This window comes from Corvus cornix, chromosome 1 (genome assembly GCF_000738735.6).
Source record: "Corvus cornix cornix isolate S_Up_H32 chromosome 1, ASM73873v5, whole genome shotgun sequence".
Classification (NCBI taxonomy): Eukaryota; Metazoa; Chordata; class Aves; order Passeriformes; family Corvidae; genus Corvus; species Corvus cornix.
Window position 1 is genome coordinate 103,329,604 of NC_046332.1, and position 25,713 is coordinate 103,355,316.

The 25,713-nt window shown below is 38.9% G+C and overlaps 1 protein-coding gene across 4 annotated transcripts in view; it reads right to left on the bottom strand.

Annotated features, from left to right (window-relative positions):
- RPS6KA3 (ribosomal protein S6 kinase A3) overlaps positions 1–25,338 on the bottom strand; it is a 76,334-nt gene extending 50,996 nt beyond the window's left edge. For 2 of the 4 annotated variants that reach the window (XM_039551358.1, XM_039551355.1), the window contains exons 1-2: positions 25,117–25,338; positions 12,229–12,285 (exon numbers count right to left, since the gene is read on the bottom strand). In XM_039551358.1, the coding sequence (XP_039407292.1) occupies positions 12,229–12,285; positions 25,117–25,188 (129 nt within the window). In that variant the 5' untranslated portion in view covers positions 25,189–25,338. Of the gene's footprint in view, positions 1–3,015; positions 3,070–12,228; positions 12,286–24,031; positions 24,501–25,116 lie in introns of those variants that run through there. The other 2 variants (XM_010394484.4, XM_019282879.3) reach the window with 2 other exon arrangements.
- Positions 25,339–25,713: the final 375 nt, after the last annotated feature.

Consider the following 25,713-nt stretch of genomic DNA (forward strand, 5'->3'; position numbering starts at 1 on the left):
TATGTCCTGTAAGGCCAGTAAGCTTATTGGATATCAAGTGATTTTAAAAGGATGACTCAATGTTGGCACAGCTCCCCAGCTCATATACAGAATTTCCTTTTCCTCCCCCTCCCTTGAGTCAGGAAGTCTCCTAGATGCATTTTTACTTTCCCAACTTGTTATGAACACAGGATGAATTTTCAGCATTATCTGCAGAAATGAAACCATCCTTTTGAGCTATACGTTTTGAAGTAATAAGGAGCCAACCAACTAGAAACCAATTACTTTCACCTCTTGTATTAGAGCTTATAGAAATCTTAATTAAGGTAAAAATGGGAGTTAAAAATGTGAAGAGTGCACCAGTCTAGGTATTTTTAAATATCTTAGACATATTTTGTATACATTCATACATTCTATAATTCTTATATTCCTACCTTTAAATTCAAAACTATCTTAAAAATAAAACTCACAGTCCAACAAGTACACTTCACAATCTCCCATGACTTTGGTAAGCAGAGTTACTGAGCTAAATCATGGACTTAAAGCCATTCCTTGCATCTGTGACTAATCAATTTGAGTCACTTAATAGAAATAACCACACACAAACAATTGTTCTAAAAAGCTGATAAAAAATTCTGCTTCTGAAGTAGCAATTATTCTAATACAACAATAAGCAAAGCACTACCATGCATAAATTAAGTCAAGCTGACCTAAGGATATTCTGTGTATGTTGTCTGTTTTACACTACTACCAAAGAAAAGCAAGTGTAGAGCAGAAGTTCTAATTAACATGGACATCTGAATTCAGAAATACAGGCTTTCACAATTTGTCTTTGCTTCTTTTCAAAAGATGGAAAAACTTACGATTTCAAGTAACATCAAATCACTTGTTGCAGACAGCATCTACTGTTTTACCTGATAGAAAATAAGATTTCCTAAAAGAAAACTCCATTTGTAAATGTTTTGTTTCAGGGTCTAGGGGTTTTTTTGGTTTTTTTTTTAGTTCCTAAATTGTTAAGTCTCTCAGAGAAAAACAATTTGCAGGGATAATAAAGAAAAAATTGTATTTATTCCTTACTCTCTACTCTTTTTCATTTCTGGCTTTTCACTGCAACCATTTGGAGATCTAGGAGGATGCCTATGTCTGTATTTGTTCCATGTATCCAAATCATAGAATGAAGACGGCAGACCTGGTTACTGAGACAGAGCTACTCCCATTCTTTTGGTTGCACAGATGAAGCAAGATAGGAGTTTGAAGAAGGAATCCCGTCCCAGAGAAACAAGCCAGAGGACAGGTAAAGTCCTATGGAAAAATGTGGTTCACCAGGCTGGGAGTGTAATTCTGAAAATGCGTTCTTTCCTCAGAATGAAAATACAAAAGGGCAGGACAGAAGTAGGACACTACCCCTTCCTTGCCAAAGGAACTGTGAGCAGTAGGTTGATTGGCAGGTAAGCTGAGGAATTCCTGTAAGCATTTTAGAAGCTCAATGTCACCAAAAGCAGTTTTGCAATGCAGTTCTCTTTTGATCAAACAGCACAAAATTATCTCATGAACTGAAATGTGCTCGTCAGCATTGGAAAAAAATACTCATTGGGTGGGACTTTCATTTCCCATAACTGTGATATAAATTTTTTTCCTACTTTGTAAGCACTAATATTTCAGAGCATTGCAATTACAAAAAAACCCAAAAAAACTAAAGGTTAAAAAGCCCCAAACTATTTAGATGGAAAAATAATCCATGAGCATATTCAGCACTAATCTATGAAAGCTATAAAGCCTGTTTTATTAGCATAATTTCCTAAACATATGCCGAAATCTATATGGGCTGAAAACCTTTAGTTTGGCCAGCAATATCTAGCATTTTAAAATCAACAGAATATTAAAGACAACCTAATCAAGCTGCTGTAAGTAGATAAAACAATGTAATTTTTTAACCAAATTTCTGAGGAATACCTTTCATGTTGCCTGTGGAAAAGAACTGTAATTGAGGACTATGAGTTGATAAATATTTATTTTACAAGGTTTACATTAAAAAAATCTCTTGATTATAATGCAACCTATGTTCTCTTGTTTTACATACATGTCTTGTTCTGGTGTTTCACTTACGGCAACAAAATTCCATTTCATTTTTAAATACACATTGCAAAGTTTAAACCAGTACACAGGCTAGTAGGTGTTACATTACTACTGCTTTTACAAGTTAACAGACCTTCACTTAAGATGTTATTACACAAGAAGGTCATGGGGTTTTGGATTTTTTACCCCCTTATCGAAAAGTATTTGCAGACTTGCAGGAGGATAAATGTGAAAACTGATTTGACTTCCAACGACAAAATGTTCTGTCCCATTGCATGCTTACATGTATTGTTAAATAGTTCTGAAACAGTGCTTGGGATGATTCAGTACTCTGTTAGTAATTTTTCTCAAACCAAACTTTTTAATGCTTAAACAAGACAAATTATACGCCCAACAAGACAAATTATACAAATTAAACATTTGCTATGACTAAATTATCATTGAAAAGTTGAAATAACTCTAACACTGTTACGCAAGCGTAACTACTCTTCATACCATTTCAGAAGTAAATTTAAGATATTAGTATGCCTGAATTACTTTAACTACCACCCTATGGAGCCATATTTCACAGTTTAAAGTAATACATGAAGATGTAACTATTAAAAGAACCACTAAGTATTAAAAATACAAGTGTTTTATTAAAAACTTGACTCTCGGTGAGAAAACGTAAGTTCATATCTTTCAACACCCCCCCACCTCCCTCTGAAATATAAGTTTTACATTATTTATATACAGGTAGCAATTTCCGAATAAGGCTAAATTATCAGCAGGTATGTTAGAAACTTCTACAACATACAAACATACCACAGCCACATTTTTTTTTAAAGAAAAAAAACCAGTTTCCAAACAACACTGATCCCTAAACAGTGAAAGACTAAAACTGCTCTAAAATTAGAAGTTTAATTAAAGTAAAACTTCCCCCTTTCCCCCTTATTCTCTTAAATAAGAAACTAAGCTCACCCGGACAGAGCGAACACGCAGAGCCAGAAACTTAAACATGACTAAGAAACCATGATGTTTGGATTTTCTGACTGAGCGATCCTAAGTCTAGCAGGGAAGACCAACCCTGGCGTTTTTGCTGTGACCAGCTGTTCCGGCAATTAGAAAATTTCCTGTCAGGCAAGTCAGACACAGTTGGGGGGTGGGGAGAGAGAAGGGGGGAAAAAAAGGTCAAAAAAAAAGAAAAGGCATAAAAAAAGGACATTGATTCCATGCACACACAGCCATGATAAAGAAAGACTGGGCGGCAGTGGTACTCATGTTGCTGATGCTTATAGAGATCAGCACAGGAAACTTAAGCAGATTGCCTGATAGCAACAGGCTGTTGCAGATGTTACTGATTCCTGGTTCCCTGAAAAGAACAAAAGAGACCAGCATCTATTTCAGAAATCACACTACTATGCAAAATTTCACTGACTAAGCACATTTTAAGTCCTATATGTGATAATTGTATTTTTATGAATTTTAACTTTACAAAATATTTTAAGATCTCCCATATCACTACTTTTTAGACTTCAATGCAGAGAATGCCTAAGGATTGTTTTTATGTACTAGAGTTTAGTTAGAGGACCAAAATGACCTTGTGCCTAGTCCTTTGAAATTCTGTACATAGAAAATGCTACACAGATGTTCTAGGCCAAGGCAGACTGCAGAAATATTTCAGTTGGATTGCCCAGCTCAAATGTCTGACTTATGCACCAATATTGTATTGCTCTGTAGAGAATGAAAGATTTCTTAAAGTAAAAAAAAAAAAAAAAAAACCCTAAGCACTCTTTCCATGTTTAAAAAGCCTCAAACACTCCAAATGTTTCTAGGAATTAGAATTCCATCTAATTACTTCAAAGAGTAAGAAATGAAGTTTTTAATTGGAGCTCTCTAGATTTAGAATGGGAGATATTTTTCTGAATATTGACACTATCTTTAGCATTTTTGATACTTATTAAAACAATGAATTCCAAAGTACATGCTCCTTTAGTGGAACAAGACTGTTTTTCAAGAAGTAAATAAACAAAGGCAAGTAAAAGCTTTTAGTCAAAGGCATATATAAGTATTTAGCTCTAAACATACCCAGGTGATTCCGTTTAGTGACTCTATCAAAGGAAACATACAGAAAAATGCTGTAGTCCTGCTAGCACAAGATATGAAAACAAACTCACCCTGCAAACAGCTTCCCTTGACTGGATTCTAACAAATATCAGGATTACTACATTTTTTGTTATATTTTAATTCCTCTTCAGAAGACAAAGCCCATAATTTAAGTGACAGAACACATTGCTGCTATCTCTGTCCCACATCCTGGCTGTCTACAGTATCAGTTTCTAGCTTTTCCTTTAAATCAGGATTACACATCATCTCAGCGTGAACCAAGACCATCTTGCCAAAATGGAGAGATGAAATAAAGACCTGACTTTAGTCATATCCCACAAGCAAAATTGTGCCCTTTTATTGTTCTCTTGTACTCCTCTGAGTCTTTATTTGTATCACATCTGCAGGGACAATCTTTCAAATTCTGTGTTCTGAATATACACAATTATTCTTATTATTGTAAGTTGCACAGGCCTTCAGGAACTACTACTACACAACGGAGGACTTTGCAACTCAACTGAGGGCTCCAAAGTCCTCAATGCCAATGTGCTTTTCACAGTCCAGTGTGTTACAGCCTTTTTGGAAGAAGCAGTCTTTGCCACAACAGCAGTAACACAGCATGAAGAATTGTTAAATATTAATTCCATGATGAATAAAGCTTCTTGAACACAAGGAGCTTACAGCAACACAAGGATTTTAAATATTTCATAAATAGCATAAAAATTACTTGAAGCTTTCCTCTCTTCAATTGTTTCAAACTTGCAGCTACTTCCCCCTTCAAAACTGGAATACCTCAAGAATTGCAGTTTAACAGCAATATAGTTATTTGCACTTGGAAAACTTAAAAGAAATTTAAGTAAATAAATGAGAGACCATTGAAACTCTCTGCCTTTACGTTGTCAAGAATAGATACAATTACACTAAAAGTAGAGTGACCAGGAATCTTCAAGTAACTAAATTAAACCCTGTGGTAGCAAAAAGAGCTAAAGGCAGAAATGGAGAGTAAACAGTAAGAGCTGCTCTAACTACAATGTTCCTTAAAGATGAAAAGATACCATGGGTAAATAACAATTTCCTTATCTTTCTGCAGTGAAGGTAAGACTGTATTTGCTGTATATGCTAAGGGTGACAGGAATAAGGAATTTCAACTGAAACATTTGTACAATTACTGACTACTGCTCTCCCAAACCTTTTATGTGACCTCCCAGTGAAGTACAAAGCACAGTGCTCAGGGGTCAGTAGGGTTACTTCACAACAATAGCTCTCCTATAACTGGCATGGGTCTGTGGCAGGTGGAAGAAATTTCTTGTGTTCTGGGAGAACACAGCCTGCACGGTTCCCAAAGAGCACCAGCAGCCAACCAGAAACATTGAGATATAAGCTACACAACTCTGAGAATCTCTCAGAGGAAAGCTTGTCCTTTTAAATATTCCTTCGTATACGAAGGAGACAGGTTAGAGGGCAGCAGTCCCCAGCAGGGAAGTCTCTCATAACAAGAACAAATTGCTCCAGCAAGTTGCTCCCCTTACCTTGAAATCTTTGATAAGGATTTGTATTATACTTGTTTATCAGGAGACACAACTATCTCCAAAACAACGGGAATGTGGTATGCCTGTCAGTCACAGTTCTGTCAATTGCAGAACTCCACTTGCATAATGTATTTCCTCCTCCTCCAGTACAGAAATATAAAGTGAGTTCATCCCCCATCTTCCCCTTCTCATTGCTCAAACTGGATGCTCTGAGTTTACAAAAATAAAGAGAAATGCTGTCTAGACTTTCAAGAGAACGGGGCTCACAGACACTACAGAGAGCAGGAGAACTGAAAAATGCTGAGGAACTCTCAAAGCAGTACAGAATATTTGGGAATCCATGAGTTTTATTGAGTGCTGAAACATTTAATCAAAGTAGAGTCCATTAGGTGGACTGACAATCTCCTATACCCTCAGTTCGAGAACTGTAATAATGCAAATTAAGTCTTTGCTGTGCTAGAAAAGCAAGGCTCTGTAGTATGGATTGCTTTCAATTATCTGGAAAAAACAAAGAAGCAGCACACATAAGGAATGAAAAGCCCTTGTTTGACAAAGGTCAACAGTTGAGGAACAGAGAGCTAATTTCCTGAGTTTTCATAAGCTGAATAATATACTTTTCTTCATAATAAATATGTTTGTATAGCCAAAGCAGCAATATTCTATTAAACAGTGGGTGTGGCAGCTTCCATCTGTTAGTTTACAGGCTTTGCAGAGCTACCATCTGTTTTCTCTCCATGTAACAAGTAAGCAGCTTGACTTTGAACGTTGCTTACACACTCAAATTATTCAAATTTTCTGACCAAGATGCAGAAAGTACCCTGCACCTAAGCAAATACAAAGTAAGTCACTCAGAAAATCCATTAGAACACATCAGTGAAAGCTTTGCTGTAACCTTTCTTCAACACCTGATAACATCTTGGGGGAAAAAAGTATTCCAGGGCTTGCCTACTTTATATATTAGTTTGATATCTAAGGGTTAATCAGCCAAATGCCCTAAACTGTTTACAAGGATGCTGTAACTTCTTACTTAGACAAGGACCCACAAGTTCATTCGGAGAGGTAAGATGCACCATGTCACCAAGTTGCTAACAAAATTCATCCAAGTTGCAGTAGAGTGCTCTGGAAGATACTGAATTTCCAATTTCATTATATTAGACAAAAAAAAAAAAAAAGGTATTCTGCCTTTTATGAAGCACAATCTAGGCAGTGAGAAGGGAATAACTGGATTTAATTTTTACAGATGTAAATGGTTTGCCTGAGAAGCTTATTTGTTCAAGAATCAAGTTATTTGATTGTAAAATAGAATTAAATACATGAGTACATATACCTAAGTATATTTAGTAGAATACACTAAAAGAATGTAAGATTATAGAATACTTTCAAGTACAAGTTTAGTATTTGTAACCTAAGATGTTACAAGTAGCTACACAGGTAGCTGTTTCAGCTAAAAATAAGTATTAGTCTGTAAATAATGAGAAACCCAAAACTTGGTGGACTATGAACACTTGTGAATCCAAACATTTCCCTGATGTTTAAGAAATTACAGCTATGTCTTAAAACCTCTACCACAGAGCCAAGAATTTGAATAAAAAAACCTGACAAAAATGCACACACAGAAAACTGAAACATGAAGGTTATCTCAGCAAAAGCAAAACAAACATATCAAAACAATCATCAGAAATGCATTCATTGTCATGTTAACATATGACTGTTCTTAAACAGGGAAACTGTTACTGATCACCTGAGCAGGAATATCAAGCACAAGTTTAGAGCAGTCCTGAAATGGTGCTTCAACTTGCCAAAAGGCAAACAAAAGTTTCCGAAACGTTGTGTTCTCGCAAGTACATAATATTAGAAATTGAGGTAAAACTAAAAATCAGTTAAATCCTCTCTGAAATATTTTAAAACCTAAAAATCTGTCAGTTTAGATATGCTTTTCTTCCCTGAATTTTCCTGAATAACATTCTCATCCTACATTATTTTCACAGATGAAGATACAACAAATGAGATTACCCTAGATTACTCTGGATTTAGCATTATTGCGTGAGTGATGGGCCTTGCCCATGGCTGTAACTGGTGAATTATATCTCTCTCCTTATCTTGACATCCCCACCTCAGTGCCGTAGATTTAGTGTAAATTGTATGGTATATATGCATGTAAAATACAGAATCTCAGGACTGACCAGTCACATTCAGTACTTCAAGGAAGAGACTGTATTGTCCACATGCTTCAGATTATTTTTCCAATGTATCCTGAAGCCTTTCTTAAGATCACACTTTTCTTATAAACTCTTTTAATAAAAAAACACTGATTGGGAAGACAGTGATCTTAATTTTCATCTCTCCTGACTCCAAACATGTGTTATTTAAATTCTACTAGGAAAAAAATAAATGAAAAAGACCTTTTTAATTACTGACTTCTCTTTGCAAGCATTTCTTACTCTACCTTTTGACTACCGACTGACTAGTCATTGTTACCTCAGCTATATATTTTCAGTAAGAGGATGACAGCTACTGCGATTTAATTTTTTAATCGCCCAAATCAGCACATTTTAATATGATTTGTTTTAATTTAGTATTAGTTCTATGTATGCTTTAATTCTGCTTGTTTAAAAGTAGGGCCTTGTTTAAAGTTTTACCAAAGCATACAAGAAATCAAGGGTAGGAACGTGACCCCACCACCTGCATTGAAGAGGGGTTCATCGCAGGTTTGAGTCTGAATAGGTTCCAGTTCTGCCTGTACTGAAAAAACCCCAACTTTTAGTTCTTGCAGGTTACCAAAAAGAAATAGACAATTTTTCTGCAACTTACAAAGTACTAGTGAAAAGAAAAGTTTTTACAAATTCTTGGAACCTAATATTTTTCATATGTTTAATAATTAGGCTTAAACTAGTAGAATACAATGGTAATACATCAGTTGCACTAAGTGTTTTATCAGCTAAATAGAATCCAGATAACAAAACACAACAAAGAACACAGCACAATACGCTCTTCACATATACACAAAATGGGAAGCCACCTGCTAGACTAGCTGCAGTTTCTGGTTAGCTTTAACCAGCAATAAAGCATGCAGCATGATTGCAACAGCCCAAAACAATTAATTTGCTCAGTTAATTTACTCAATCTCTATGGACACTGAGGTACAAAAAGCAATAGCAGACAGCACAAGAGTGAGAAAGGTAGCAAATAAAAGGCTTTAAATAGCTTCCCCTTTCAGTAATGCTCACTTAAGCTTTCACATTAGGTTAAACTTCAGCCAGCTGCTCTTACATTTATTTCCTGCTTGGCCCAGGTCATTTATGAGATAAATCAGATTAAAAAATGTTGACAACAAGCTGTAAAGTCAGATATAATCAGAATACTTGTTGCAATAAAACCAGACTACTGAATAAGAAGCAAGACTTTGAACCATACAGCATCTCGGACTCCTTAGAAATGGGTATCTTTATAGCTCCTGCTTTTCCTAAAACAACCACTAAATTTGAATCACAGACATGTAACTCAGGCTCTCCTGTTAATTAACTTTACTTTTGACCAAAAGAACACAGGTGTAATGAAACAATTTATCTTTTGGTACACAGAATACTAGAAACAGCTCCTATGTACATAGAACTGTGTTAACTTTTAATATTTATTTTAAGCTTCCCATCTTGTTTCCATTATCAGCATACTATCCAACCACTTAAGACAGCAAAAGGATGCAGTATTTCAAGCTTTCACCTTCTATCTCCACAGACGTATGGCAACTTTCTATCCTGAACTTGCATACTTTACACACTTAACAAAGTATTTTGTCTTCTCTCCTGATATGCTAGCACACCCTAGGCATTCTGCTGCCCTCAGTTACAGCTGAGAAATTTCATAAATTGTCAGCACCTGTGTAAGTGTCCCTAGACCCTTTAAGTGCAAAGTTAAACAGAACTTAAATGAGTTTCAGTGGTAATTTAAAATTGTCTGTATCTTGCACCAAAACAGATTATGAAGCACTGACAGAATCTCACATCTCAGCTCAAGTAGTATTTTATCATCTGACTAACAGCACTGCTTAGCTTCCAGCTATAACTGACTGAGCAGCAGTAGTAACGTCTTGTTTAAAAATCCCTACATTAATTTATACCACAATTGGCAAACTTTTACTCACCACAGCCTAGAAATAAATGCAAAATATATTCCTAAAATACTGGTCTGAGAAAAAAGCTAAAACAATCTTAACCAAGCAGCTCAAGCATGACAGAAAGAATATTAGAGAAATATTTTAATTTTTTGATGGTTATACTGTATTAAAATCAGTTGCTCACCAAAAAAGCAGCAGTTTGGAAATTTCCAAAGGAAGCATATGAAAACATTTGTAAGCAATCCAGTAGTTATCAAATATTGAAAGAGAAGTTTGACAGTTTTGAGGGATGAACCTTAGCTGGCTGCAAGACACCCACCCAGGCACTCTCTCAATCCCCGCTCCTCAGCAGGACATGTGGAAGAAAATCTCATGCACTGCCTTGAGAAGAGGGACAGCACTCACCAGTTACCACCATGGGTCAAAGAGTACCAGTTTAGGGAAAATTTATTTCACCTGTTGCTATGATAGTGAGAAAAAGATGAAACTAAACCCACCTTTTTTTCCACCCTCCCCTTCTTCTCAGGCTGAATTTCACTCCTTAATTCCTCAGTCTTCTACCTTCTCCCTCTCAAGAAGCACAGGTGGAATGGGAATTGCAGTCAGTTGTTAACACTGTTTCTGCTACTTTTTCCTCAGTTTTCCCCTGCTCCAGCAGAGATCCTTTCCATAGAGTCCAGTTCTTCAGGAACAGACTGCTCCAGCCTGAGTCCCCCATGAGCTGCAGTTCCTGCCAGAAAACCTGTTCCTCTGTGGGCTTCTCTCCATGGGCTGCAGTTCCTGCCACCAGCCTACTCCAGAATGGGGTCTCCTCAGGCTCAAGCTCCCTTCAGGGCTCATCTACCTGCTCCAGCGTGGAGGCCTCCACAGCCTGCAGGGTGGAGATCTTCTCCACTGTAATCCTCCAAGAGGCTGCAGGGGACAGCCTGCCTTACCATGGTCTTCTCCAGGGCTGCAGGGGAGTCTCTGCTCTGGCACACAAAGCACCTCCTGTCCCTCCTTCTTCACTCATCTAAGCGTCTTGCAGGGCTGTTTCTCTCACTTTTTAACTCCTTACCCTCACAGACACAACGCAGCATTTTTTACCCAAAGCATGCTATCACAGATCTCCCCACCCACATGGTTGATGGGCTTAGCTTCGGCCAGTGCTGGGCCCATTTTGGAGCTGGTTGAATCTGGCTCTGTCCCACTTTGTGGTGCAAACCCCCTGAACTCTTCTCACAGAGTTCAACCCCCCACTCCCCCCTGCCCCTTCCCCCCCCAAAAATCTTGCCTTGTAAACCAAATACAATAGATAAGTTACAGACTCAAAACAAGGAAACAATCAAGCAATGGCACTAGTCAAAATAAATTAACAAACCAAAACAAAACTCAACACTTTCCCAAAGATATGTTCTAGTTTCAAGAATTCAAGTAAGGATTGTAGTCTGTATTATGTACAATATTTGAACAATCTCCTAGTGTTGCCTTCTAAACACAAATACTGTTCTTTTCTTACTCTTCAACACTGCACTGCTTCAGTCATCTGTCAGCAGCTGCCTTGTTTCTTCATCTTGTGTTAAATACAGCAGAACCTTGATGCTATGAGGAGGAACCAAGAGTAGCTACACAGTGCAGGCTTGCAATCACCCAGTTTCCATGTCAGCTTAAGAGCTACATCTATTACAGGTACATTTGAAGACAAACATGGAAAAAGCAACTTAACTGTCTCTGTGCACAATTTCAGCAGAGAGAGAAACTGCTTTGGTGTTGCAATTATATCCATGCTGTATAGATGGAAACAGCTTTGACCATCTACTCGCAACCTAAAGTCTGCACAATATGCAATACCAGCATATGAACCCTGAACTCCAACCAAATACAGAGTTTCAAAAATTGTTTTTATTGGTAAAACCATTTATCACCAGACTTAACATTCAGATAGTATTCTCTAACACAGAACTACAGGTAAACTTCACGTTTGACAAAATTCACAGGCACTGCAACAAGAAAACTGAACTCAGTGGTATTTTCACAGTAAGAAATTTTGTAAACTGCAAGTTTGACATGAAGACAAGGAACCTTAAAAATTATCACAGTCAGGAAGGTTCATTGATCTGCTCTTTAGTAACAATCTCTGTTTTTAAGAAGCCTAGCTTAAGAATTCCTTCGATGAAGGCCTTTCAATAACAAGCACAACGGAAACACTTTCACAGTTGTTCCTCACCCCTTGACCTTCCCTGAAACACTATTAAAAGTTGAGGAATGAGTTTTGAGAACAGTAGGATACCAAGCTAGACCAGAGCCAGTGAGAAAAAACCCCTTTCAAAAATACTAAGATCCTAGAGTGCACTCCATGTTCAGTAAACCTAAACAACAAAATGCTAGTGGCAAACACCTATGAATTAAGCGATGTCAGTGTGCTCCAATATTGTACTATCTTTATTACAACCATCTTTTACTCACAGTTTGTGGGTTGATATCATCTTCTCCCATGGGTTCATCCACAATTTGCTGTCCATTCTGTAAAAAAGACAAAGTGAAAATAAATACTGAATCCAAGTACAGAAATAAATATATTGGAGATAGGCTATCATAGCATGTTACTGTACTCTCTTCTCCATATTCTACAAAAGCGGGTAATTGAAAGTAAACACTGAAAACTCCATATTGCTGGCACGTAATGCCACTGTTGCTTTGATCCTCATGTATTCTCAACCTGAATGAAGTCACAGTAAGAAATCTATAAAACAATCTGGCATTTGCAGCCTCACTACTACACAGCTAGACATTATTTTCCATTCTGCAAAACAGCCAAACCTGATGAAGACTGAACAGCAAGAAGCCACAAAAAAAGAACAGATAAGCAGGTTCTTTCTAAGAACATGACCTTACAAAGCAGCTCAGCCCTTATTCCACTTTAAGGATAATTTGTAACTACAGTATGGATTTAGAAAAAACACTGAATGCAATTCTAATTCTACTATTAATTTTACAGCATTTACTACTTTCTGTACTTTCCCAAGGGCCATTTTAACAAACCATACAGAAAAAGGCTTTTGAATTTGAAATTTAGCCATAAAGATTTTTTAGAAAATCTTAAATACCTAGTTGGCAAACAAAGGATTTCTTTCTCTTGACAGTGATACTATACTTGGAGAATTTCTAAGAGATATTTTTCCCTGAAAGACTTTGAATGACTTTGCTTACACAACAAACATGACCAATAGCAAGCTGTAAGGAAAAATATGTATTTTCTAAGTTATGGTACAGGGCATCACCTTGGGCATTAATTATTACTTTTCTCCTAAAGTTTAACAGCAATTCTGTATCATTTTAGAAACAAAGGAAAAACTATTAAAAATGGTTACCATTTTCCATTACCACTGCAGACAGAATTTAAGTTCATTTGTCTATTGCTTTCCTAGAGAACCCAAAATCTAATTAATTTATTTTTTCAAATCCTAATTTACTTAATAGTTACATGCATGTATAGATAGTTATCTTTTAGATGCTAGAAAGTTAATAAAAGCTGCTCAGAAATTCAGAGATTTTAGCTCCACTCTACGCCTTCCTTCCCACTACTCAGTTTTTCAGCAGACTTCTTGAGAACCTTCCCAGCATTCTTCTATAACAACTTCTGATTAATATAGTCTTCTAGTTTGCATATGGCTGGAGGAGAGTCTTTCATATATGACACATTAAATCCTAACCACTTATGAATTCTAATTTTCAAATATTGCAAGCATACAATGCTCAACCAGATGATTACGAGCTCTCTAGCAACTTTTCTCCTGAGCTTTTTTATTTTTGCTAGAAGATGCAGCTGGAAAAAGCTAAGTTATAGGAATTATGGATTTCCCAAATATGACACAGGTGGGTTGGGTTTTTTTGAGGGGGTGTTTCTTTAGGGTTTTTTTTGGTTGTTTTGTTTAGATGGTAGGCAGGGGAAGAAGGCTGGGCTTGCTGATTGTCTTTCTACTGCAGACATCTGGAATGGTAGTAGTGCTATTTTCTCATCTTTCCTGGCATCAGGAAGATACTAGAGATTTCTAGCACGACTCTGGTCTACTCAAAGTCATCATTCCATGATGGAGGACTAATAAGAAATCAGTGTCACGTGCTATATGTTACTACAGCAGTGAATACAATCTTTAAAAGCTGTCTCAGTTAAGGGCAGTCAATACAACCTATCTGTACAGCTAAGGGTAATTTGATGATTCTCCAAAAGGCCCACATTCCCCACATTGTAGTATCTTTTACTTACAGTGTACAGGCAGTGAATATTGTATTGTACTATCCTTCCTTAAGATACATAAAAAGTTGAGATGATCAAATGGAAGACCAGAAAAATACCAGCTTAGCTAAGTAACAGAAATGAGTGTTTTTAATAAAGCTTGTTTGCAGGGAAACATATTGTGTATACATCTATCATTACCATCACGGCCACAAGTCACATACTTTCCCTTTTCCCAAATTTATTACATAAATTAACATTTGTATTTTAGCTAGCTACAGATCTCTACACTGTTCATGCTCCAAGATAGCTTCCTTAGTATCTTGTCAACTGGAAGAAAAAAAAAAAAGAAAATAAATCAGTAGAACAAATAAAATAATTGACTTTAGCTGAAAAGAACGAGTTTATAGTGTCCTAACAACAACAATGGCTAAACTCTGGGGCCTAAAATAGGGCAATTTGTATATCAAAACCATGTGCTCTAAACAGACTCCACTCTACACGCAGATTTTCAGAAACAGTGATTCCTGCTACAACAGTCATTCTGCTAAATAATAATGTACATTAACTGCAGGTTAAATAAGAATTTACCACACAAAAAGCTTTAAGTTTTCACATTTACCTATTTTAAGACAACTGAAACTAGTTGGAAGTGAAACCCGCTCTCAGAAACTTCAGACAAGCCTCCCTTCAAAGACAAAAAGGGGAGATCAACCTCTGTTTTTAAAAACGCTCTAATCTTCAACCTCACCGACTTTTTCAACAGTCAACCAGAAAAACCACAGCAAACTTCTGCAAAACAAATAAAGTGTTCTGCACAATCTGGTTTTCCTGTTTAATCCTGCACTCCTTACAGTTACATTTCAGTTGAATTCAAGCAATGCATTCAAAACACACTCACTGGAACTAGGAACAAACTCAAGGAATCAGCATGACCACCATGCAGTCATGTCTGAGCCGGAGCACTGGATTAGCAAGATCTTTTTAACCAGGTATACCCAAGCAATGATTATGCTAGGGGAATCACTGGATGGTAGAACCAGTTTTCCTCAGAACAGTCTGAGCCATGTAAGGTAAAGAAGAAGATGTATATATGATTTATGGTTTGCTGGTATATGCTACCATTAAATGGAAAGCAGCTGTGTATTCGGAAAGGCTGAAAAGTGCACTGACTTTCTTAAGAGCTAAAACATAAAGCCCAAGGGTTCCTGTTGGAAATGGCACTACTGAAACCACTGTGGAGTGAGGAGGTCAGCAGCATGCTTAAGAGGTGAGCAAATAAAATAAGTTTTGTTTTGCTGGGAATAGACTCCCTCTAGTTTTTAACTAGCACTAAGGGCATGCCTCGATGACATAACAGACTGGGAGAAGATATAATAGTCTGATGAACACAGACTAAGAGAAGGCTGAGTATGTATCTGTCACATTCTCAGATTAGTCTAATTCAAAAGACAGAGACTCTAGACCTTGATTATTCTTCAGCTGCTCTCCTCCCACAGCAGGGCAACTAAGTAAGCAGAGTTGATCCAAGATCTGGCTATTCCCAGTACTCTGGTTCCAAAAGTAAAACATATTTCAGATGGCAACACAAGAGAAATGTAAGAAAAATAACAGAAAAGATCCACAGAAAATTTCTACTTACACCTGACCACATCAGCAATCAATTTATGCCAGGAAAAGGAGGCTGCACATCCCTTATAAAGGCAACCTACAAAACAGTCTTCCAGTCCACTCTGATTCAACTTCCTGTTGTGTTTTCCAGTGGAAAAAGTCAAGTTAATTTAGGTACAAATTTGATTCCCCAAAGCTTTTAAACTTGTTGACCTATCTCATTAAATTAGTAGAAATCAATATCTAAACACAGCTGGGTTCCAGCAGTTTTCCTGAAGGCACATGGACAGGAACACAAAGAGATCCTCCAGGTTCTCTACTAGGCATAAAGCAGACAGACATCAGGGAATCTTTATTAGGCAGCTGGTACATGAATGCCCCCCATATGATCTGACAGAACCTCTGACACAAAAGTCAACCAATCATCAATATTTCTAGCAATCAAAAATTGCAGGTTTCAACCCACTGAACTCTCAGGATATAAGAACTCGTAGGATTTTCCTGCCAGAAAGACAGTTTAAAGAAAGCTTTTTTAAAATTCAGATTATTTCAATTCTTGACCAGTAATGCACGCCCATAAAAACCACTGCAGGGACGACAAGGTCACAAGTAGCGTCATATGTTAAGGTACTGGCATCTAGAAAACACAGTCATACCAAACCCTTTGTAAGAAAGAAGTACACCAAGAAATGTAGCCCACATCCCCCCCACAATCAATTAACCACTTCCTTTGAAGCAGTGAATATCCTGCACTTTACATACTACAGTTATATATTGATCTGCAAGTCATAATGCCATTTTTAAAAAAATTATGATGCAAACACTTACTGCAAGAGATCCAATTCATCTCAGAAGTCTGGCAAAACTCACCTGCACAATAAACCTCATGCTTTTCCCATCTATCCTTCTGATTAGCACTGGATCCAGATGAGTAATTTTGTATGCAAAATACAGCATCTACCATCCATAAATACAATTAGAATTTAGCAATCTGGGGCAGGATATCTTGTTTTAATAATAATGTTAGGTAACCATCATTCTTATTACATAGTGTTTTTTACATGTATCTAAACCATATTAATTGGAATACTAAGTGGGAAAATCATTATATTTCCTATTGTACTAATTTTTCCTGTTTTCCGATTAGTTTCATCAATAATATCATAGATAGTATATACTTGAAGCTTTTAGATTTAGTTTAGTATCTCCATTCCTACACTGTTTGCAAGTCAAAGTTCCACTGATTTGGACCTACCTTGCTAAACACTTCTTTTATACAGTCTAAAAGGATTTTTTTTTTTTCTGAAGGGTGTAAGTTTGTTCCCAAAGCTTCTTCGATATTAGACACAATCAAATATCTTCTTTCACCTCCATAATATCTCTCCTTTGCACTTAGACTATTGTTAGACTATTTCTGGATGTTTAAGTACTCTTTCTGGCAAATATTTTAACTTTTTTCCCCAACTATGTTTGTCAGCTATTTTAAAACCCCTTATGAAACCAATACCAGTTGCATCTTTTGGAATAGCTCTTCTGCCACTAAACTCAACATTTCCTAATTATTAATATTGGAATTGAGCATGTAAATTACTAAGCAGTCCTTACACTATTAGCAGAGTTCAGTATACTTGGCAACTGTTGGCTTTTCCATGTAACTGATGCCTTGTGGCAGAACCACAAAACTCAGTAAAGATAAAAAATGTTATATTCATAGACTTAGAAATTAATCAAGAATTAACGAGTTAAATCAAGAATTAAACTGTATATCAATGCAGAATGATGCTTTGAGTACACAAATAAGCAAAAAAGATAAGATGTCTGAATCAGACCCTTTACAAATTCTTAGGTAGAAGTTTTAACATGCCAATGAGTAACGTAGGTGATGAAGCTTCTCTCAGGTAACTCCTAGTTTTCAACTCCCAAAACTTCCAGACGTACCCAACAACTTCTAAATACAGCTGTAGGATTTTAACACATGAGAACTTCCAGTATTATTATTTAGTCATTAAAACACTGGGCATATATATACCTGAGCTCTTTCTCTCTGGTGTTTTCAAGGGACTCTCAACTGACAAAGCCCAAGAATCGTGAGGTCCTTGGATGGAGAAAAGCTGTAACAATGCTTCTGGCTTGTTTCAAAGCAGCACAGAATGCAGTTTTCCCACTGAAACACTCGTAATAGATTTGCTGTTAGCAACACAAGGCGCTGTGTGGAGCCACATTAGGTAAAAACCTTTCGAACTATGCACACTCAAACTTGCTATTCTAAGCAGCAATGAGCTACCCTGAGAAAAAGTTTGTAGGTCTGCAAAAAAATAGTTGAAAATAGACTGAGAGGACCTTAAGAGGTCATCCAATCTATCTCCATACACCAAAGCATGATCAGCTAGTCCTACAATGCTGCTCACAAGACATTTATGTCTAAGCCCTTCTTAAATCTTCAGGAGTTTTCATAATCTATTCCAGTGCTTAAATAAAATATAAGGCTTTAATAGGATCTGAATTAATGACTTGTGCCTTAACTTCTGAGCTGTGAAGCCACACAGATCCAAAGCACTTACCTAAATCCTGACCTGATTAAAATTTACTAGATGTAAATAGCAGAAGCGAGCCATCATCTTAGACTTCTTTAGCTGTTCTCTTACAGCACTCACCCAAAACATTTTGCATATACTGTTAGAAATAGTACATGCAAGTATTAAAACTCCTTATTTAAAAAAAAAAATCAAAATTCACACAAGTATTTTTTTATATAAAACTTTGTTAACTCAAGTACCATGAATTCCACATAATTTATTATCAATTTTATTGTCTAAGGCGATTGACTTATGCCTTTGCTGAGTATTAAAAGAAATACAACAGGATGTTGAAACTTGCCTCTCCATAGAAAACCTCAGATAAAAGCCATTAACATGCAGATCATTTAGGTACAAAGCCAAACTTCTTTGAATTAGGATACTTGGGCAACTTTAACTATGTGATTTTGTAAACCCTCTCTACTTTGCCACCTTCTTCCTATCTAGTACGACTCAAGAGCATAGTTTAATAATACAGAAAAGCAGTCCCCTTTCCTGCACTGCAATTCTTTCCTTGGATGGCATTTGTCCAGCACTGTGCCAAGTCAGGTTAGAAAAAACTAGTAAAAAGGCTTGCAGCTCTCAGCAAATTTCTCTGAATTAACTCATCTTGAAGTCAAACAAGAGCCACAACATTATTCAAGAGGCTGTACATATACTTATGTACTTATGTTTTAAAATCTTTGTGTTGGACATCCACTCTGTGTAGCTAAAACCAGCTCCAAATCATGAACAAAAACCAACCAACCAAACAAAACAAGAAAATAAGAAAAAGACAGGGAAGTGAAAGTCTCATTTAGTCTCCTGCTTGCACAAGTGGATGGGTGGGTAAATTATGACACTTAACACATCAATTCAGCAGCCTTAGTAAAACAAACCCAAAAAACTCACAGCACCTAATCTCTATTCACCTCCAAAGAGGAAGAAGAAATACACATTAGAAATCACCTACCTCAATATATCCAACCACTGCTGCACACATGAAAATAGAAATTCCTTCTGCTTGCACAAAATCTTAAGAGGCACCTGCTAGTGTACAAATCTTATTACTAAGCCTGCATTTGCAAGAGAAGGCAGGTGCACCTCACATTCCCTACCTCCTGCAGTGCCAGGCCCATGGAAATGCCCTGTGCCTTCCTGGGTTCCTGCCAAAGGACTGGGCACACACAGGCAGGATGTGCCAGGCCCTTCCCCCATGGGCAGGGGCAGCCAACAGGCACAGCAAGGCTGTGCACTGCAATTCCCTGTGTTGCACACAGGGGTTTTCAGATGTGAGTTGGTTTCCCAGGATGTATGACAAATTACAAAGGCTGAAATTTAATACTGCAGTCAACTAAAGCATTACTCTTTACACTTATTTTATGAATTATTTTGATACAATTTGCTAAGAATAGAGAATAAGCTGTGGAGCAACTTCCCTATTTTCTAAAATTGAGGATTTCTGAGGTGACTGTATAACAAAAGTCAGCTACAGGAAGACAGGAGGAGAAAGACTCCCGATGAAGCTAAAAGCATTGTTTCACATGTAAGTCTAACAATGACTAATTTTGGCAAACATGTCATGCAAGAAATAATTCAAATAATGTTTACATCCTAAAGCCACCACCTTTTGAATTTGCAGGACAGAGGGTTTTATTTTTCAGAGCTATGTATTGTTGGACATTTAAAATCACAAAATATCATTTCTTCACATCATCTGCGTATAGCTAAGCATGTTACAATAAATTAATGCTTGGATTAAATTATTTAAGTTTGGGGTTTTTTTTAATACTTACTTTAATTTAAACTTAGAAACTGTCAGGAAACAGACCTAGACAATAATAATGTATTTTTAAGATACATACTTGCTTATACACAATTGAATGGCTTCACTGAATAAATAAATTAATAATTTAAAAATGGTTGCACGTTTCCTGCAAAAATAGTTTACTGGAGCACTAAGCATACCACAGGGGCTTCTTGCATCAAAGGCAACATATGGTAACTCTTACTGATAGGAAAGAACTAGCAGTAACTTTGTGGTCAAGTCACTGGAGTAGGTCCCTGGAAAGCAGAGTTCGTCTAGTTCTACAACAGACTCCACGAATGATGCTAGATGGAGCCACTAAGCTGTTGAGCCTCATTTTCCCATCTGCTACATAGGATTTTTTCTCCCCTCTATTTCCAATAGGTGAGGCATTTAATCTTATTTCAGGGAATAAGGAGAGAATAAGTAGCACAGTATCACATATGCAAGCATCTAGCACAGCAACTATACTACTCAACCACTTCACACAAACTTAAAAATCCCCTGAAGAGATTCTAACTTTTTCTAGTTTTATTGATTAAATTCTTCTCCTCTTGGAAGTCACCAAGATAAAAAAAAAATTTACATGAATTTTCTCTGGCCTGAAAAACTGGTTAAAAGTTTCACTATTGGAATATGGCTATGATTTATATCTGGTGAAAAAAAGAACCCAAACAAACAAAAACAAACACCAAACCCAAACCAAAACACCTCTCCCAACCAAGTGCCACAGAAAAAAACACAACTCCAGACCAGTATCTTGAATGAGGCCTTAAAGCTGGTAGATCTGCCAATATCAGTCAACACACAAAGCTGATATTTTTGATATGCAGATGTAATTAAACACCCACCTCAGTCTATGTATCACTGTGACTCTAAGTCAAGCATTTCAAACGACAAACTACTACAGTCAGTGTGACAGACCACAGTCAATTCAAAGACAATAGACATGCCTTTAAATGTGTCAATCTGCTTACATCTACTTTGTGTTACATGCCCCAACTGGAGCAAGAAGTATTGCCTACACTACAACAAACAAAACAAGAACTGCTGATGTCATAAGAAAACCAACAGAACCATTCAAAGAAGTTAAACTCAACACCTTCTCGAGCAAACCAAGAGATGCAGAGAGCTCACAGTAGTATATGAAGGTACTGAATTCAACAGAGTAAACCTTCTGCCTTCTCCCCCACTCAGCTGACCACAGGACATCATTACTATGTCAAGGACTGGGATTGTGTTAATCAAAAAACAAAGCAGGTAAAATGGTACCAATAAGGATATGAAAACTCTGAACACCCCCTCCATGCAACCAAAACACTTTTCATGCAGATTATGTGTTTCTCAAGACAGTATTTACATATATATAAGATCTGTTATCTTGCTATCACAGCAGTTTGTGGAATATAGGGTATACTACTTATTTAGATGAGAATTAAATTTCCAATTCCCATATTTTACTCAGTATAAGAAAACGTCACCCCACAAATGAGTGAAAAACAGACTTCAGAATGCACTGTGCTGACAGCAGTTACGCATGAGAAGTGACAGCTGAGTGCTGCACAGAATTCTGTCTATAATGGAGACACAACGCATGGTCTCCAACATCCCCACAGACCAGCCCATTTATGTGATTCCACTTCGGCTTTAACTATTCACCTGTGTTGGCTATACCAGAAATGACTGTTCGTATTGCCTTTGCTCCTGTGGAAGACAAGTACAACACTGATTACACAGACTAGTACAGAATGTGAAGAGACAATCACAACCACAGGCTCAAGGCTACAGGTGGCAAGACATCAGATAAATTTCAGCTTCCAGGCCAGAAATATATATTGACATAGAGAATGCCACACTGACATCAGAATGAAATTACAAAGCAAAATTTACATTATACCAGTTTCTTTAAAGTATCAGCATGACTGTTAAATGCTAGCACCCCTTGTCTCATGCAAACTTCAAATAATCCTAGATACAGAATATAATACAGAGGAATTTGAGAAGCAAGATTCATACAATCTATTTAAACATCTGAACAAGTGACCATAAACCCTGTCAAGAGCAGTGTAAAAAAAAAAAATGAACTTTTCCCACAACCAACTTGGAGCATCTAAATTAAAACTCCCAAAGATAGCTGTCATAAATGCTTCCCAGAAAGTCTAGCAAATGGCATCGCATCTCCTTATGATGGCCATTTCTTTCAACATACTGGTGTCCAAAATTTGGCTGCCATAACTGTATTCATTCTCCTCCAGTTGATATCAATATGCATAGCAGGGAGTACAGATCAAAGGATCAGGCTAGTTATTCAAATGCAAACTCAAGTAATCAATACTTAATTTGCTCGAAAGCAGATGACTTGAAATAACAGGCATATTCTCACCATGAAAAAGAAACCAATGCTTGTTATGAATCCTGAGTAGACGCTGAGTCAATAAGAGACAGCATCATTCCACAGGCTTTAAAGGTGCTGTGATTTACAACATGAAACTACACATTATATTATACAGACAAAATATTTTAAAAATAGTGTAACAAATTTACACATTGAAAAAGCTGTCAGAGATGCAATGTGGATCACTGACCTATTTGCACTTGTAGAAACAGAAGTCCTGGAAATTATTTTTGAAAACTATAAAGCCACATTTTATCTAAAAAAAATTGTCTGCGTTATTTTTTGAGAAAGACTACATTCTGCTGTTCTGCACACCTAAGTTACAGCAGCGGTTTGTGGTTAACTACACTTCCAAAGTAAAGCTTTCTAGAATACTACAGGTATTCTAGTCCTCCTCCTAAATTTGCCCACCCATCACAGAGTATCATCCCCTTGGTGGTACCACTATAACTACAGGACTGCACCGGGAAATAAACAAAAAATTAAGTAAATTAAAAACTCCATGAGTTGTTAAGACAAGGAAAGTGTCTGAGCTGAGTTTTAGAGCTCAAAAATTTGTAATTCCATATGCAGATAATACAGTGTTACAAGAACTGCATCAGCAAATCTGAGAGGTTAGCGGAAATGCTCTACTCAGAGTTACAGCTAAACACATTATTAGTACCAAACTATGACTGAAATCACAATGAGTTTCAGGCAAATGTAAGAATACTTTTGCCCAAGGATACTCTTGCAGAATAGGGTCTGTAATTAGGATATTGCTATGCTACAGATAAACACAACTCATGCAAATCAAAAATCTAAGTTATGTATTTAGGTCGCTTGTCTATGCATTTGAATTAAATTTATCTATTTTCACTAAAATATCTTTTCTTAAATAGTCATTTCACTTAAGCAACCTTTCTAAGTAACTTTTTCCTTTTGAGTGTCATCTGAGAAGCTGTTGCAGGTGCAGCCTGGTCTTTTCAAGAACTATTTATTCTAGACTAGGGCCTTGGAGTACAAACCTGTCAGTTCATGCTGTTTCATGTTTTATTAGTGGTCCTAGAAATTTTTTGGTGATAAACTACTGTAGACTCATGTCAATATAAAAGTTTAATTATTTCTTAGGAAGTGATAAAATACACTTGTTTCAAGAAGTTTATGACAGCAATTTAAAAACAAATGATGTCTGAAATATGCTACAAGTAACAAAGTATAATCATGCATGTACACGTTTTAAATAATGTACTCTATTTTTCTACCTATCCAGCATATATACTGTTATTGAAGTTAGACTGCATGCAGTGAGCATCAAAAACTAAAGCAACAGCTAAGTTCTTGTCTCTAAATGATTAATCTAAGTGTCTTCCCCTACCACCTTCTGCCCCACCCTCAAGCATCACAGTACTATTGTAGATTTTCCCAATTTACAATCATCTAAGACCACTACTCCACAAGTCAGTGAATAACTAGCAAGAATTTCAAAGTAACTACAGCACCTGGCAGGAATTTAAAAGATAGATCTGCCTGTCAAATTGAACTGTAGGTTCTTCTGACTCCTTGAGATACAGTGACTTTCAACAGAAGGATGACAAGACAAAGATCAAAAGGACAAATCCTGATACTACAGAAACTCTGCATTGGTCTCTCTTTGCTCCTCTCACAAAGGAGCGAGTCCTAACCTTGCAACTAATTGTTGTGAGCTGGCCTGGGTCCACACCGTTCCACATCAGCATCACTTGAAGCAGTCTGGCTTTGTATCAGCTGGAGCCGATTCAGGTCGAAGCTGCACTGTCAGAAGCAGCTTTTTCTTTTCAGATGAAGTCTGGTCACAAAGTAGCACACGCACTGTGGACTACTAGGGACTCACGGAGCCAGCACAACTGACTGTGTAGGTGCAGAGTTTACACAGATCCAAACCAACATTAGTAGGAAAAAAATTAAAATAGCTGAAAGCTTCTATGGTCTCAGTCGCAAATAACTCTAATTTCCAGCAGCTCTCATTATCCCAGCCTAGGAAAGCAAACACGCGTCCTGCCTAACAAGGGCAGGCACAACACGCACTCCCCGCTACCACAGCGGGAAACCCACACTGCGCGGCACCCCAGGGATGTTCCCGGCAACGCCGCCGAGCACAAAGCTTCACCCATGCTTCACCACCCTTCACGTCCCTGTGGTTTCCCAAACGCTTGCGAAACTGCCGGCAACCCCATCCTGCCGAGATAAGGAGGCAGCAGCACCGGGCGGGGACCCGCACGGGGAGCGGCGGCAAAGCGAGGGCACCGGGCAAGGCGAGGGCAGGCCTGGCCCTCCTGCCCACCCCGAGCCGCGCCGGCGGAGGCGGCGGGGCCCGCCCTGGGAAGGGAAACTCGCCGTGACAGTAACCAGACACCGCACTGGAACAAAAGCGCCCGAGCCGGCAGCCGCCGCGGAGGCAGGTTACTCCCTCCCGGGAACGGGGCGGAAGGGGAGGGAGCGCGCCGGGAGCAGCCCGGTCCCGGGAAACACGCCCCGAGCCCGGCGCGGGCGGGGAGTCCCGGCCGGTGCCGGCCGTGAGTCAGTGCCCCGGAGAGGAAGCGGCATGCAGGGGCCGGCACTCGCCGCGCCCCCTCAGCGGGCCGCTGCCGCCCGGCCCCCGCCCGCTGCCCGCCCCGAAACCTCGCGGGGGGAAACTCTGCCCATCCCCTGAGCGACGGCGGCACCGGGAGTCCCGGTCCCGTCCTCTCCTCAAAACTTTCCCCGCAGCACCCCCCCTCCCGCCCCGTACCTCGGTGCTGCTCTCGGCCGCGCTCTCCACAGCCATCTTCTGCCAAGGGTCCGCCAACTGCGCCAGGGGCATCTTCCCCGCCCGGCTCCCACAGCCCCCGCGTTCCCGCTCCCCGGCGGGGGCAGCCAGGCAGGTAGCGAGCGCTGCGGAGGGCGCGGGACAGCCCGACTGGCTCCAGCGGCTGCTTCCAGCGGCGGCTCCGGCGGCGACTGCTGCCCGCTGCCGCCGCCGCGGTGCGCCCCTCCCTCCCCCGCGCCCTCCCCGCTGCCGGGCGGGGCCGCCCTACCGCCCTCCCCCGGCCCGGCTCGGCTTCCGCTCACGACATGGCGGCGGCTGCGGCCCGCCCGCGCCTGCGCCTGGCGGCGCCGGCGGTCACCGTGCTGTGCACCGAGTGCCCGTGAGGGGCTGCAGCCCCAGCGCTGCCGCCGCCGGGGCGGGCCCGGCCCCAAGAGAGGGGCTGCGGGAACCGGGGCTGCCTCCGCCTCCCCGGGCTGCGGGGAATGGGAGACACGGAAAGTTTGTTTGCATAAACAAGCGCAGAGGGAGAAGTCGAGAGGCGGGTGAGATGTGTTGTGCAGAATATCATTAGGCTAAGAG